Genomic DNA, 15,812 nt, shown 5'->3' with positions numbered 1-15,812 from the left:
AGACTTTGAAACCAACATATCCTTTCGTAAAACATTTCCTAACACATGTACTCATCGCGACGATGCCAACGCCTAGTATATAGAACGCTGGACCGAAGTCCATCATATCCCATAAGTCGGTCCAGCGCGCCTAGAGACTGAGACATCCAGGGATGTGAACCAGGACGATGACCCATGGTAATATGGACGAGACCATGAGCTTCCATGATGCGCCCTGTGCAGGCGCTGCGGGGACTCCGGTCGCAGCATTGTTTTCCAATTCACTGATGGTCGGCGCTGGTGTTTTGCTAGGGTATATCGTACGGATAGTGGTAAAGCCGCGATCGTCATATCCAGTCACTGTCTTAGGCCCATTGTCGGAGGAACCCGTAGGCAAAGCTTGCGGCGATGAGGTATAGGAACCGAGAGGGGACGTCTACAGAAAATTGTTAGTATTTTGTTATCGGGATAAGATAGGGGGTCGCAAAAGGCTTACTGACAGTGGCTGAGCTGGGTGGAACAACCTTTCCGGAATCCGAAACGGTCCACCCGCTCGGAAGCCCGGGGTAGTTTGCAAACGTTGGTTGCGGAGTGGGAGTAGCCGACGGGTCGGGAATCCAGGGGTAAACGCTGGGGCGAACGTAATCGGAGGTCTGGTGAGGTGTAAAGGGCAGGGGCTGTCCGGTAGCAGTCGCAGTGATGGCCGGTGCGTCGGCAACAGGAGCGTTACCACCAGAGAAGATGGTACCTCCAACAGACTTGATAGATCCCGAAGTGCCAGTTTGGTCGCCATAGACGTATTGAGTACCGGTAGAGTAGTCCTGAACCTTGAGAGACTTGACCTTCATGGTGAAGGGGCCTTGGGAGTAGTCGGTGGGACCGCGAGCCCAAGAGATGGTACCTGCGGGATTGGCTGAATCACCACCGCTCCATGCGCCGAACTTGATCTGCATAGGTGTCTGAGGGTATTGGTTGTTAGCGTTCGCAGGCTCTAGCGTACGGACGGTGGTGCCATCAATCTGCCAGACAATCTGTTCTGGGGTCCATTCGATGGTGTATTTCTTGAAGCCTGACTGACTGCCCGTGTCAGAGTGGAAAGCACCACGGTTGTAATCTGTTGTCTGTCCCTTGCCAAAGTAGTTGGATTGCACTTCATCGGGGTCTGCACCAAGCCATTCCCAGTCGATCTCGTCTAGCGTGTCGGATTGCAGCACGAAACTGCTGACAATACCCGCGCCCGGTGCGGCTTGAACTTCAATGTCGACCTTTCCAAACATGATGTACCACAGCGAAGTAAGCTGGGGTGCGTCTCCGGACTGTCTGATGGTGAAAGACACGCCATCGTTGCCGTATGTAGGGTTGCCTTGTGGTGTGAAACTCTCCGACTCGGACGAGAAGTCGATGTTGACGGTTTTGCCGAGGGCGGAGTCTGGGGGACAGTCACTTCGTAGAGTTGGGTTGCAGTTGGACCATGTCTGGGCGTTGGAGCGAGCGAAGAGGGCGACGGAGGCCAGAGCAGTGAGTGCTCGCATTGTGGAGCGCATCGTGGTGGTGATGTGACAACGAAGATGGCAGATAGCGAGCGTTGCCGACGGGGTGCGCCGGGGTTATGGTGTGGTGATACGATGAGATGCGATGTAATGCAATGTAATGCTCCAAGTGTGCTGTGATATCACACGATGCTAGAGAGTAGCACGTGAGTGTCGTGGGGCAGATAAGTTTGGTTGGTTACCCTCCTCAGCACTTGAGAGAGGTTGTGGATAAGATGCAGGTGCAGCGGCCCGGCCAGCATTGTACTTTTGTAGTGTACCAGCCATCTCTGAGCAATGACCTACATGATGAGGTGTCAAGCAAGCTAACAGAGCGGGTCAGACCCTCTCACGATCGTTAATGGTGGATTTGAAGAGGTTGGCGAGGCGACGATGCTTCCCAGCCTCCCAGCCATCCAGCCACCACAAAGCTCGAGCCACGTCAGGCCCGAGCAATAGATCTTGGGTATGACGCAACCCAATTTCTTTCTTCTCAACAACTTTGGTCGTCGTGTAGACACTTACCAAGAATTGCGCAGTAGGCAAGATACCTTGTAGGGAACACGAGGACATCACGGACTTCCCCACGTGTGGCGTCGATTCATGTGGCGTCGCGCAAAATGTAGCGCATGCATACAGCATTCATCCTGTACCTATCTTTGGACCCAATGCGGCCTCCACATACAGCTGCAGTACGATCCGTCTCTAGTCACCAATAGTATTCGTAGCGGAACTAGACCCTGCATACGATCCTTCCGATCAAATCGCCTCAGACTTTGTCCCCCTCTAGACTAGGTATTCTGAGTCACGCGTGCGCAAAGAATTCATCAGTTATTAGGTCTCACCACCTCACCAAGTATCTCTAATAATGTCTCTAACCAACGCCACGCCACTCCAAGTCGCTCAGGCGGCAAGAATCGGGTCCCGGAAACTCGCCGTCTTGTCTACCGAGGAACGGAATGCCGCATTGACAGCTATCCATGCCGCACTAGCAACTGGAAAAGAGGAGGTTCTAGCGGCCAATGCGCAGGATCTGGAAGCTGCGAACAAGGCTGCAGCAGGAGGCACGCTAAGTGCAAGTCTAGTCAAGAGACTGGATCTGGGGAAGCCGGGGAAATATGAGGATATGCTGCAGGGAATATTGGACGTGAAGGATCTGGAAGACCCAATCAACAAGACCACCGCGAAAACCCTCCTAGACGATGACCTCGTATTGTCAAGGATAACATGTCCTATTGGCGTGCTTCTCATCATCTTTGAAGCTCGGCCTGAAGTCATCGCCAACATCTCTGCGCTTGCCATCAAGTCCGGAAATGCAGCTATCCTCAAGGGTGGCCGTGAGTCTAGCAACAGTTTTGCGGCTATTGCATCCATCATCTCCAAAGCTCTTTCATCGACAGCAGTCCCATCCGACTGTCTGCAACTAGTCCAAACACACGATGTCATTGCCGACCTACTAAAGCAAGACACCTACATCGATCTTTGCATTCCTCGTGGTGGTAACAAGCTGGTTCGCTATGTCAAAGACACCACCACCATTCCTGTTCTCGGCCACGCAGACGGAATATGTTCAGCTTACCTCTGCGCTGACTACCCCGCTGAGAAAGCCGCCAAGATCGTCTTAGACGCAAAGGCAAGCTACCCGGCCGGGTGCAACGCCCTTGAACAACTTATCGTTGAGGAAGCAGCCCTCAGCTCCACCCTTCCCACTGTCGCTGAGGCGCTCCTACAAAAGGGAGTATCGCTACGCTGCGATCCCACCTCTCTGCTCGCACTCAAAGGCAAATTAGACCCGCACTCCGCAATACTGCTCCAAGAAGCCGGACCAGAGGACTACGACACTGAGTTCTTAGATTACATACTCGCGATCAAAACGGTGACCAACGTCGATGAAGCCATAAACCACATCAACGCACACGGCTCTCACCACACAGATGCTATCCTGACGACCTCAGAAGCCACAGCGAAGACCTTCCTCGCTGCTGTCGACTCATCTTCTGTTTACTGGAACACCAGTACACGCATGGCCGACGGACAGCGATATGGCTTTGGTACTGAAGTCGGCATCTCGACGAACAAGATCCATTCTAGAGGACCTGTAGGACTGGAGGGCTTGACAATTTACAAATGGGTCATTGTTGGTGACGCACAAGTCAGCGCAGATTATGGCGCAGGGGGTAAGCAATGGAAGCACCAGCGAATCCCTGTAGGCGATGAAGAAAGCATGGCTAGGGATGACGAGGAGAGGGAGGTGTTGAGGAAGTTTAGGGCAAGCAAGACTTAGTCTAGACTTCGTGTGTAGAAGCAAAGGCATACTTCATGACCTACATACAAACTAGCCCACACGCACAACAACTCTCGGCTTGATGCACTTCAAGTCAACATTCAAAAAGCCACGTTACCATCAACCTTCCAATTTGGTATTCGTTTTTTCGCCACATAACCGCGTTTTCCTCCATCTCGCCCTACCTACCCCATACCACAATACGGTGTACAACATGCTGTCATCTGCAAGATCCTGCAGACCCTGCATTGTCTAGCTACCCTCAACATGTCCTTCCATCTCCGGAGTCTCCGTAATACACCCGTTAATCCAACGCTTGTACGCGTCTCTAAGAACACAGCGGTGTCTGTGTAACAAAGAAAGATTAGAGCGGTTGGCAAGCATACAGAATCGGCCCGTTGATTATACATGGGTGGAATGTACCCACTGTGGTGTGATTGCTACGACTCGAAAACAAGTCTAACAAGATGAGGATGCGACAATCAGTATGCCCGCGGTTATTATCGCTAGTCATGTACAAGTGAAAATGTATTGTCACGATCGATCGATCGGGGAGGTAAAGGTTGTGTTGAGTATTGAATACATGTCACCAATTGCGGCTGGGATCATTCAAACAATTCATGTATGAGGACAAGATGTGTGAATGTGCAAGTCTAAAAGTTTCTTTTTGTTCTACATCTATTCAAGATGTGAAGCGATGCACCTATCTCTACCTAGAGTCCGCACTAATGCGCCAACTCCATGTCTTCCCGTCCCTCATAACATAACGTGGTATCCCATAAACATTTCCGAAACTGCACATGCTGAACATCTAATGTGTATGCGCTTACTCAACACCCTTGTTCCTCAGAGCAAGGGGAGTCTGAGCGAAGATCTGGGCACCGTCCTTGAGGCGGCGCTCCTCGTTCTTACGGCCGTTGACAAAGTCGGGGTGGTTGAGGGTCAGCTCAACAGCGCCGTTGACAACGTGGTCGACAGCCTCTACACCCAACATGAATGAGTGGTCCTGGTTACCAACCTCGTATCGCCATGAGCCGAAGCGGCCACGCGACAGAATGTCCTTTTGCTGGAGCGCAGGGAGAAGCTTAGTGAGAACACCCTCACGCTCGAGCGAGGGTGTGGGGTATCCGTGGTCGAAGCGGCGGTGGTAGGTGGATACGATCTCGTCGTCGGACTTGATCATCTCGGTGTTGATGAGACCCTGAATGCAGTCCTTGAGCATGTTCTTCTCGTCAACGGGCTTCATGCTGGACTCGGAAACCTCCAACATGATGGACCAGTATGGACCCTCCTTGGGTTCGGTAGAGCGGGGCTTGGAGCCATCTGCGAGCTGCTGAGTGGCAAGCTTGACGTCCTTTTGTGGCTGATTGTATGGCGAGTAGTTGGAGAAGATGGTGGCGCGGTAGAATGGGCAGTCATCCTCGGGGAAGTAGAGCCAGCACTTGTCGCCAATGCGCTCAGGGCGCTCGCCACGGAGACCAACACCAATGACGTGGGTGCTTGAGTAGAAGAGACCCTTGCTGAGGTCGATGAGCTCCTTGTCGCCCATGGCCTCGACGAGCGCGTCAACAGCCATGGTGTTGACGAGCTTCTTGTAGTTGACGACTGTGCCGTCGTTCAAGTGTACCTTGTGGCCGTCGGCGTCGACCTTGTTGACCTTGGCGTGCTCGCCGTATTTTGTCTTGGACTCTGGCAGTGTCTTTGCGACAGCCTTCCAGATACCACCGGTACCGTCTCGTGCGGGGAAGCGGAAGGTAGCGTTGGGACCCCAGTTTCCTGCGGTCTTGTTGTGAATGATGTTGTTGATGACGCCCTTGACGTTGGGAGCAGCGACACGCTCTCCGAGCCATTGGCACTGCATCTTGGTGGTGGGAACAGCCCAGACCTTGAAGTTGTATGGCCTCATGAAGAGGTCGGCAATACCAACACCCATCTGACGCATGATCCACTCGTCAAAGTCCTTGGGCTTGGTGTTTGCCACGCGGGCCTCAAGTGCGGCATCGATCAAACCGTCAACGCACTTGGCCTGGTCGTCCTTGTCCAGCATGGACAGGTTGTTCTGAAATGGGTAGGGGACCCATTGGCGCTTGCAGCGGACGTAGGAGACACGCTCGTGGGTGAACCAGTCGTCGTCGTTGGGGAGGGCCTCGTCGATGCAGTCGTCGAAGTACTTGTAGTGGGAGAAGATGACATGGCCACCGACGTCGTAGAGCTGGGGCGGTGTTAGACAGCAGCAGTCAATTGGCCGTGGGGATACTCACGAAGCCCTCTGGAGTGGTGTCGGTCGAAGCTAGACCACCAGGTGTCTCGTTGGAGTCGACAATCAGCCATGAGGGGCCGTCCTGCGGTTGTTAGCACTTGCCCCGCCACTTGCAGGACGTGTCTGTTGGACGTACAATCTGGTGCAGGCGCTTTGCTGCTCCGAGACCGGTCGGACCAGCACCGATAACGAGCACATCGACAGAACTGTGGCATTGTCAGGGCGTGCTCCCGAAGGATGCAAGGTGGGCAGGCGGTGAACATACATTTCTTCCTTGGCGGATCCCATCTTGCCTTGTAGTATTTCCTGAAAACTCGGAACTCGCTTCAAAGTCTGGCGGGCGTAGTTCAGCATGTACTCGGTGCGCGAGCAGTGCAACAGTAGTTATAGAGGAATGTGGAGCAGAGGCCAAACTCTTGGGGCGTGGTGGAGGAATATAGCTGGCGATAAACTAAGCACGCCAAGGGCGATACTGCTTTAAGCGGGTCCAGGGTACTGTACAGCTGGGGCCAGCCGCCAAAGGACTCGCCTGCTCGGCTGGGGGAGAGCTTGGAGCGCTTGTACAGGCCACGGCCAGAAAAGGGGCAAGCCGCCACGGGCACCGTCGATCTGGCAGAACATGGCTGCTCGTGGGCATCTTCATTGGCCGCTGTCTTCTGCGTATCGTGACAGCCTCCCTTTTCACACCCCATATGTGCAACATGTTCATGGCTTCGAGGGCCCGTTGTCGTTGCGCGCTGTGTCACCGTGTTCCACTGCACGTTCCCGCGGGTGGAGCCTCAATCTGGCTTGTTGCAACACCGTAGTGAAGCTTGACCGACTCTATCTCTGGGGGACTACAGCTTCAGATCAACGACGCATCGACTTGGTGTCGTGCTAGTGCGACCATGCAATCAAGCCTCGTGTGCGAAAGCATCTCTGTACGGCAGCGACACCAGCATGCATTACCCCTATTGTGCGCCTCACCCTGCTGCTTCAGCGACACGGCGTGGCTCCTGCAATGTAAACAATTTGCGCGTGGCAGCAGTATGGGTGCTGCGATGTGCATGAAGCTGTCACCTTTCCAGAGACATGTGGGACCGGTCGCTTCGGCCGCTCTCTGCAGGGAGAACTGTACGCGTACACACCTACACAAGCAATTGCTAAAAGGCGGCTCAAAATTTCGGCGCCATGGCTGGGGGAGGCTCGCAGCAGTCGTCGATTGCGCGTCCATCGAGGGCTCCACAGCAGATCAGTTTCACCTCATCGAGCATTGCAAAATCCCGCGCGGCCCTGGCAAATCTTCATCTTGCCTCATATCAGCTCTAGTACATAGTTGGCCGTTGCCCAGTGATAGCGCTCCTAAACCAGAACCCCCCCTGTGCGCCGGCTCTAGAAGGTCGTCAGGTTGATTTCCGCTCCGCCCCTCCCTTCCCTAGCGCCTCGAGGTATTATTACCGTCACTTTTACAAGTGCTCCCAACACTTCTGTCGCTCTTTATCTCCTCATTGCCTCTTGCCTCGAGTGCACCAAGTCACCTCGACCGTGTTCGTGTTGCCTGTGCCACGCTTGTCCCTGGACGCGCAAGACATCATCAGTCAGCAGCGCTAGCCCACTGCCACTGCTATTGCAACTGTAACCACACTGTCTCCAGTGCCGCACCTCCTTTGACCTCCACCAACACCTCTACCGTCCCTCGTTAGCCACCACTCGCAGCCATGTCAGACGAGAAGATGAGATCCTCTGTAGAGGCGTCGCGCGACACAGCCCTGCCTGTGCTCCCGACTGTCAACCCAGAGGCGCAGAAGCCCCAGCCCGAGGCGCCATCTTTCCATCCTGCAGTATACATTGCGTAGGTCAGCTCAATCCCAATATGCACGACACGACGTACTGACAAAGCCGCAGAACATGGATCACTCTCAGTTCCAGCACAATCGTCTTCAACAAGTACATCCTAGATACAGCCAAGTTCCGTACGTGTACTCTGCTGCTCCGCCGCAACGCCGCATTCTAACACCAGCACCAGACTTTCCCATTTTCCTGACAACATGGCATTTGGTATTTGCGACCGTTATGACCCAGATCCTCGCCCGCTTTACCACCGTCCTCGACTCGAGGAAAAAGGTGCCCATGACCGGACGCGTATACCTGCGAGCCATCGTTCCCATCGGTATCTTCTTCAGTATGAGCTTGATCTGCGGTAACCAGGCATACCTCTACCTGAGTGTGGCTTTTATCCAGATGCTCAAGGTACGTCGAGACCGAAGATGAACAATGTGGCAGCTACTGACCTCTGCAGGCTACTATGCCCGTTGCCGTCCTTCTCACCACCTGGGGTCTTGGAGTTGCGCCTGTCAACCTGAAGACGCTCGGAAACGTGTCCTTCATCGTTATTGGTGTCGTCATTGCCTCCATGGGAGAGATTCAATTCGTCATGATCGGTTTCCTCTTCCAGTGCGCTGGTATCGTTTTCGAGGCTGTCCGTCTGGTCATGGTTCAGCGCCTGCTCAGCGGTGCCGATTTCAAGATGGACCCGCTCGTCTCCCTCTACTACTACGCCCCTGCTTGCGCTGTCATCAACGGATTCATCTTGCTCTTCACCGAGCTTCCCCAGATGACCATGGCTGATGTGGACCGTGTTGGTCTTATGACTCTGTTGGCCAACGCATCTGTTGCTTTCCTGCTCAACGTCTCGGTCGTTTTCTTGGTATGTTGCACATTGTCCATTTGCCATGCATTTACTTACATGTTTCCAGATTGGCAAGACCTCCTCGCTCGTCCTTACCCTTTCCGGTGTACTCAAGGACATCCTCCTCGTCTTTGCCTCCATGTTCCTCTTCAAGGACCCCGTCACCCCTCTCCAGGCTTTCGGTTACGCTATTGCGCTTGGTGGTCTTGTGTACTACAAGCTCGGCGGAGAGAAGTTGAAGGAGTACCTCGGCCAGGGCAGCATGAAGTGGCAGGAGTTTGGCCACACCAGACCCGTTCTCCGCAAGTTGATGGTCTTCGCTGCTGTTGTCATCGGCATGTTCCTCGTTCTTGGTTCTCTCGGACCCCGCTACGCTCCCGACTCGACCAACCAGGTCTACAACGGTATCGGCAAGCTCATCGGCGACAAGGCTGTATAAGAACTCGGCGTTCCACGACGAGTCGATGCCAGTTTCTAGCCTAGAGCATACGCACTCGCAGTACGCTAGGCTGCCCTTGATTTCCTTCCCCCTTGTCGTTTTATCTTTAGCTTGGAGCGGATTTGGAGTGTACGGTGACCGGTGTTTATACGCATAGACGAGCAGGAACTTCTCATGCTGACGGAGCCTTCTTTGAGACTTTTTGTGGTTCGGTACGCGACAGTGGTGTCTACCGCATGTCAGGGAGCAATGACAGGGAATGATTAAGTAACACGTTTTTGACACATAGATCTTGCAGGCATTCACAGAAACTGCGAGCGAAAGTAAACACTTCTAGCTACATAATGGTAATGCTTGCGAGCAGCCTCTTCAACTATGTCTTGTTGTGTCGTGGTGTTGTATCTAATGTGTATGTGGCTTTGGAGACCAACGGGGGGTCCCCCAGCTTGAAACAGGAGTCATCTGTTGGGATACGAGCGTGCAATAATGGAAACACGAAGATGCACCACAATTATCACATGCAATGCTCTAAATATTGTAGACTAAGCGGCATGCATGCTGGGCCACTTCGCTCCTGCCGGGTGGAGTTTTCGAGTTCTCGCTTCGCACGGGCCACACCACGCCAAGGAGCTCTTTCCTGCCAAATTCGATTTCACGAACTTCGCTCTCTCCCTCAGTCGTTACTAACCCACAGCACAACACGCTCAAAATCAGTCAAGATGGGAATCGACCTCGACCGCCACCATGTTCGAGACGGGCACCGCAGTATGTGATCCCCCGTCGAGTCGGCGCAGCAATGCGCTGGCGACAGCTGTCTTTTAGACGCAACATGAAGCCTTCGAGAGAAGAGAGATTGACGAGTATACAGAGGTCCCTAAGTCCACCAACCCCTACGTCAGGCTGTTGGTGCGCCTGTACAAGTTCCTGGCTCGTAAGTACTCCAACTGGGAATGCGCACATTGTTTGTGCTAACAGCGGACAGGCCGTACCGATGCCAACTTCAACAAGACCGTTCTGCGACGCCTCATGATGTCGAAGACCAACCGTCCCGTAAGACAACCGATCGCATATAGCCCGCAGAACAGTACCACTAACACTCCGTAGCCGGTCTCTGTCTCCAAGATCGTCGCCAACGCTGCCAACAAGCACTCCGCCAAGGAGCACGAGGGCAAGACCGTCGTTGTCGTACGTCAAGCGAAGAAATCTACAACGAAGAACAATGGCTAACATACTGTCAGGTCGGTACCGTCACTGACGACAACCGCATGCTCGAGGTCCCCAAGCTCTCCGTTGCGGCTCTCCGCTTCACCGCCTCTGCCCGCGCCCGCATCGAGAAGGCCGGTGGTGAGTGCCTCACCATCGACGAGGTCGCTACCCGCTTCCCCACTGGATCCAACACCCTCCTTCTCCGTGGACCCAAGAACGCCCGTGAGGCCTTCAAGCACTTCGGCTTCGGTCCCCACTCCCACAAGAAGCCTTACGTCGAGAGCAAGGGTCGCAAGTTCGAGCGTGCCCGTGGACGCAGAAGGTCGCGTGGTTTCAAGGTTTAAGCGTGTGCTGGAAGCACTCTGGTTTCTCTGGGTTGGCGTGGTCATGGTCATGGGAATTCACTTATGAGGCGCGCGTCATGACTGGCAAGGGCTCTTCGAAAGCCTGCAAAAAGATACTCAATGCTCAACATGAAATGAAAGCATACAGATGGGCTCTTCCGAGCTCATGGTTAAATCGTGAACCACATGTCCACATATTGTTCTGGTGAACGTGCACGTCATCTTCGTTCAGGAATACCACTATCATGCGCAATTCCACTCGCAGGACTATTTGTCTGCAACAGGAAATTCTGTATACGACTGCTGGACGACGAAGTTTTTCGCGTGCTAATTTTTCTGCGGCTCCCCCACATCCAACCAACCATCGCGCTAACCACTCTCACCCACGTAATACCCCAACTAGTCACTGCAGCACTTGAACGACTTGACTTCAACACCAACACTAACAAGATGGCCGACAATCGAAAAGTAGGCGTACTGGGCGGTGGCCAATTGGGCCGCATGCTGATCGAAGCCGCAAATCGGTTAAACATACAAGTCAATGTCCTGGATGTCGCGGGATCGCCAGCAAAGCAGATATCAACGCATGACGGCCACATTGAGGGATCTTTCAAAGATGCAGCGGCTGTCAAGAAACTCGCTGAATCATCCGATGTCGTTACTGTCGAGATTGAGCACGTGGATACCCATATGCTAGAAGAGGTATCTGGACAAGTCGTCGTTGAACCTAGCTGGAAAACACTGCGGACCATCAAGGACAAATACGCACAGAAGCAGTATCTGAAAGAGCATGGAGTTGACGTTGCGGACAGCATCGATCTGGAGAGGAAGGGTGTTGCGGGGTTGAAAGAGGTGGGTACATCATATGGCTATCCCTTCATGCTCAAGAGTAAGACGGAGGCGTACGACGGCAAGGGAAACTTTGTGGTGAAGACTGAGGCGGATGTTGAAGCTGCATTTGAGGCCCTAGGAAAGAGGCCACTATATGCCGAACGATGGGCAGACTTCAGGATGGAACTCGCAGTCATGGTTGTCAAGACCAAGGACGGCGTACTCACATTCCCTACAGTTGAGACTGTACACGAGGATAGCATTTGCAAGCTTACATACGCGCCACCACGACACGTAGCAGAGGAGGCCGCACAAAGAGCCCAAGAACTTGCCAAGAAGGCTATCGGTGCTTTCGAAGGAAAGGGAGTCTTCGGCGTCGAGATGTTCCTGCTCAAAGACGACAGCCTACTCATCAACGAGATCGCACCCCGTCCGCACAACTCAGGCCATTACACCATTGAAGCCTGTCCCATCTCACAGTACGATGCGCACTTGCGAGCTATTCTTGATCTGCCCATCTCCCAGTCCAGTCTCCGCCTCCGCGAACCCTCAATCATGCTTAACATCCTCGGCGGCAAGACTCCGGACTCACATGTTCAGGTCGCAAAAAAAGCTCTTGAGTCACCAAATGCATCGATTCATCTCTATGGTAAAGGCGATGCACGTCCCGGACGTAAGATGGGTCACATCACCATCACTGCGCCCACGCTCGCAGCTGCAGAACGCGAGATCCAGCCACTCGTTGACTTCGTCGACAACCAAAAAGGCAAGACTATCGAATCACGCAGTTCTGAAAGCACCAAAGAAGATCCGCTCGTTGCTGTCATCATGGGTTCAGATTCTGACCTCCCTGTCCTCCGCGCCGGTCTGGAGATCCTTACCAAGCTGCAAATTCCCTTTACAACACGCATCACCAGCGCCCACCGAACACCAGACTGGCTACGAGATTTCTCCAAGACCGCTTCTCAGACTTCTCTGAAAGTGATCATTGGTGCAGCGGGCGGTGCAGCCCATTTGCCTGGTATGTGTGCGTCGTGGACTACACTTCCAGTCATTGGACTTCCTGTCAAGGCGAGTGTGATGGATGGCTGGGACAGTCTTGTCAGCATGACCCAGATGCCGCGCGGTGAGCCTGTTGCTACGGTCGGTATCAACAACTCGACCAATGCTGCGCTGCTTGCTGTTCGTATCCTTGGTGCTGAGGACAAGACGATCCGCGAGAGGCTGAGGGTCTGGATGGAGGGTAACGAGAAGGAGGTTATGCGCAAGGACAAGGCCCTGCTAGAGGATGGCTGGGAGGCATACTTGAAGGGTATGGGCAAATAGATGCGGATGGAAGTGTATTGAGTATACACTTCGTCTTCACCTCTCATGGGTGCGACACGAGGTAATAGAATGCTCTACCCTCGCCTGGAAGAGGTTCAGTTCCTTCCACTCAGGTAGTAAGTACAACCGATGTGTGATAGGTGTGCCAGCATCGGTTGGTAGACCTTCATTACGACGTGCTGAAACTTTTCGAGGCGGTCATTCACTATCAATCTTCATCACGTTATGGCAGATACCAGCCAGACAGATGGGTGACTGACTACGTACATGAATCTTACCCTAAATTTATAGCAAACTGCAAAGCTGAATACGTTGGGCGTTTCGCAGATTTCTTGTGCCTGCCTTGGAGATACAATACCTTCAGATCCCTCCGTCCGGCTTCTCATCTGTGACTTTCCCTTCTTGTACCCCGTGATCGGCACTCTTCCAATAAACGACCATCCCGTTCAAGGCGTTTCCATGCTTCTCGAACTCTCTCAAAGCCACCTTCTCCCTACCTTCCATCCACTTCTTGCCTACTTCATTGCACTCCTCCAACCGCTCCTTTTTCTCCTTTGTTTGCGCGTAAACACTGTAATCATCTAGTATCTCATTACCGACATACAAGACCGGATCTTTAGACTTGAGGAAGGTGGGTAGGAGAAGAAACCAATCTACGAAAGGCGAGTAGACGAAGGATTGTGATGTGATGCGGGACTGAAGGTCGGATTCGAGGACTGTAATGGAAAGTAATGAGAGGAATTCAACGTCGAGAGGTGTGAAGGCTGGGTCTTGGGCGAAGCATCCCAGCTTGGTGTCGTTATTGTCGTTTTTGACTGTTTTGATATCAGTTGTTCTGTAGAGAGATAGAGAAGGGTAGAGTGACAATAACATACGCCTCTCAACTATAGCAACAAACAATACAAGCTGCCACAGACTTCTCCACCGATGTGCCCAGTCCCTACTGAAACTGCCAATGCCTATGCATGCCGCCTTTTCGACTCCCCACCCACTATCTCCACCACTCTTCTCCAGGATTTCTTTAATTTGCTTGGCAAGTAAAGTGTCTTCCCATCGATCTTGAAGAGTGCGAAAGTCCTCGAGAAGCTTCTCAACCGTCAACCCCTCGACAGTCCGAGTCGGTAGAGATCCAGCATCTATCTCTTTCTTCCCCTTGTCATTGAGCGAAACGCTAGCCAGCCCATGAGTGATCACAGTCCAACCATCGTCACTCTGAACCTCCTTCCTCTTCACACGCCCCCTGCCTTTTTTGCTCATTCCCTCTCTTCACTCCTTCGGGCTCCACTCAAAAATCAGTCTGGGCTTGGAAACAAGGCGCATATTCTCGAACCAGAAGAGTAGCAAAATCCGAAATGACGTACAGAAATCACCGATCGTCACGTCGTCGAGTTAAGGTGCGGCTTGCATGGGCGCGTAGAAGCGGTGGCCAAAGTGCTGATGGCAATGACGGGAAGGATGGAAGGGGACCACCTGGGCGCGTAGAAAATCATCGTGAGAGGACAAGGGTCTGGTTTTAGTGGGGAAAGGAAGGGCTCGGAACGGGATTTCCGACGCGGAATGGCGAAAAGGGTCCTTGTAGGGCCCGCAAACTATTGCAAAGGCCATCTGGAAAGCGTGCCTGTTGCAAAAGGGTCTACGATTTGGCCTCATCTTAAGCCACCCGCTGTTATCTGGAACACGCATGTAGATCAGGCCTCCTGGTGGCGGCTTACAGAAGCAGACATCTTTGGTATGGGCATTAGCAAGCATTAGCAAGCATGACGACACGTTGCTGACGCTGAGTGAGCGATGAGTGGAACAGAAAACGCTGTAGTTGCGAATAGTATTGAACGTGTAGTTTGTGTGCACCATGCTGCATATTGAGGTGTTATGTGCGCAAAGAAAGACCGTCGTAGCTGCTAAGCAACTCGTTCGTCCACCTCCATATGCGCAGACCAAGAACACCGCGTACGCTCCAAGTGGAGATCGTCGCTTCAGAAGAGACTGGATATCTTTCGCGCCTAACGCCATGCCCGTAACAAAATCATATTAACAAATAAATGATATAATCGTGGCTTAGACAATCCATGTTATCCACGAGGCAGCTGCAAGCATTACCGGTACCGCTATCGATGCGTAACTGTTGACAACCATGTTGTGTGGCGCTGGCGATGAAGTTGTTGCGTATACGATTTGGAAACCAATGTGCTGGTCTGGCGATGTTGTGTTGACGCAGTTTGTTTCGTTGACCTCAGGAACGTCCTCTGGTTCGGCGAAAGTGATGTCGGCGCACTGTTGAATTCTGTTAGTGACTGTATCATCGTTGTTTTCGGACGCTGTTACTCACGTTGTAGAGAGCAGCACCATGTTGCGCAAGCTCGATAACCTGAATAGTCGCGTTGTCGCCGACCTGAGGCGTGTAGTTTGCGGGCAACGGTACTTGTGGCAGGCAGAACTGGCCTGGGTATTGCTGGTTCGAAGGTCCTTGAATTTGGAACACTGGCAACATGGTATGCGAGTAGTTTAGAGGCTCATTGCCGTAGCCCATATTGATGTAGAACATTGCAAGCGAATGGCCAGGGAACCATCCAGGCTGAATCGAGACGGCGCCACCCTTCAACGGCCACTTTGTGCGGTTTTGTGACATTGGCATACCACCACCTGTGAATGTTGTTAGCTATTGTCTCATGCGCGAGATAACCAGGCTGAGCAACGTACATGGGTACATCCATTGCATGCCGTATGGGAATCCATATGTGCCGGTGTCATTGTGGTAGTTGATACCGAGCGACCCATCCGGAATAGATGGGTCGGTGTCGGACTTGGTTCCGTTGGTGTGGATGTTGTTTCCTCTCCATTGTGGGTAGACGATAACGGTATGTGCAGCGGCGAGCGACCAAGTAGCGGCCACGAAAACGAGTTCGGTAAAACGAAACATTGTGGCGGTACGGTTCGGAAAGCAAAGAC

General features: G+C 53.0%; 7 protein-coding genes across 7 annotated transcripts; 3 read left to right on the top strand and 4 right to left on the bottom strand.

Annotated features, from left to right (window-relative positions):
• Positions 1-130: 130 nt before the first annotated feature.
• Positions 131-1,523, bottom strand: GT037_002071 (glycoside hydrolase family 16 protein; the record flags this gene model as incomplete). The annotated part of the gene is made up of 2 exons (XM_038927118.1): positions 131-415; positions 480-1,523. The coding sequence occupies 2 exons, from the start codon at positions 1,521-1,523 to the stop codon at positions 131-133; spliced, it is 1,329 nt and encodes a 442-aa protein (XP_038790410.1).
• An 853-nt stretch (positions 1,524-2,376) lies between these two features.
• On the top strand, positions 2,377-3,792 carry GT037_002070 (gamma-glutamyl phosphate reductase gpr; the record flags this gene model as incomplete). Its single annotated transcript, XM_038927117.1, has 1 exon — positions 2,377-3,792. One exon carries the CDS (start codon positions 2,377-2,379, stop codon positions 3,790-3,792), a length of 1,416 nt encoding a protein of 471 aa, XP_038790409.1.
• Positions 3,793-4,618: 826 nt separating this feature from the next.
• Positions 4,619-6,406, bottom strand: GT037_002069 (udp-galactopyranose mutase-like protein; the record flags this gene model as incomplete). The annotated part of the gene is made up of 4 exons (XM_038927116.1): positions 4,619-6,004; positions 6,054-6,134; positions 6,189-6,258; positions 6,318-6,406. The coding sequence occupies 4 exons, from the start codon at positions 6,404-6,406 to the stop codon at positions 4,619-4,621; spliced, it is 1,626 nt and encodes a 541-aa protein (XP_038790408.1).
• A 1,343-nt stretch (positions 6,407-7,749) lies between these two features.
• On the top strand, positions 7,750-10,709 carry GT037_002068 (tpt-domain-containing protein; the record flags this gene model as incomplete). Its single annotated transcript, XM_038927115.1, has 10 exons — positions 7,750-7,883; positions 7,937-8,004; positions 8,058-8,281; positions 8,331-8,738; positions 8,788-9,153; positions 9,701-9,928; positions 9,982-10,090; positions 10,142-10,209; positions 10,264-10,344; positions 10,398-10,709. The coding sequence occupies 10 exons, from the start codon at positions 7,750-7,752 to the stop codon at positions 10,707-10,709; spliced, it is 1,998 nt and encodes a 665-aa protein (XP_038790407.1).
• Positions 10,710-11,159: 450 nt separating this feature from the next.
• On the top strand, positions 11,160-12,866 carry GT037_002067 (phosphoribosylaminoimidazole carboxylase; the record flags this gene model as incomplete). The annotated part of the gene is made up of 1 exon (XM_038927114.1): positions 11,160-12,866. One exon carries the CDS (start codon positions 11,160-11,162, stop codon positions 12,864-12,866), a length of 1,707 nt encoding a protein of 568 aa, XP_038790406.1.
• A 360-nt stretch (positions 12,867-13,226) lies between these two features.
• Positions 13,227-14,123, bottom strand: GT037_002066 (uncharacterized protein; the record flags this gene model as incomplete). Its single annotated transcript, XM_038927113.1, has 2 exons — positions 13,227-13,681; positions 13,742-14,123. The coding sequence occupies 2 exons, from the start codon at positions 14,121-14,123 to the stop codon at positions 13,227-13,229; spliced, it is 837 nt and encodes a 278-aa protein (XP_038790405.1).
• Positions 14,124-14,921: 798 nt separating this feature from the next.
• Positions 14,922-15,783, bottom strand: GT037_002065 (uncharacterized protein; the record flags this gene model as incomplete). Its single annotated transcript, XM_038927112.1, has 3 exons — positions 14,922-15,137; positions 15,193-15,506; positions 15,564-15,783. 3 exons carry the CDS (start codon positions 15,781-15,783, stop codon positions 14,922-14,924), a joined length of 750 nt encoding a protein of 249 aa, XP_038790404.1.
• Between the last annotated feature and the right edge of the window lie 29 nt (positions 15,784-15,812).

The sequence above is a fragment of the Alternaria burnsii genome (genome assembly GCF_013036055.1).
Source record: "Alternaria burnsii strain CBS107.38 chromosome Unknown 750, whole genome shotgun sequence".
NCBI lineage: Eukaryota > Fungi > Ascomycota > Dothideomycetes > Pleosporales > Pleosporaceae > Alternaria > Alternaria burnsii.
This window is presented reverse-complemented; position numbering and strand designations above follow the sequence as displayed.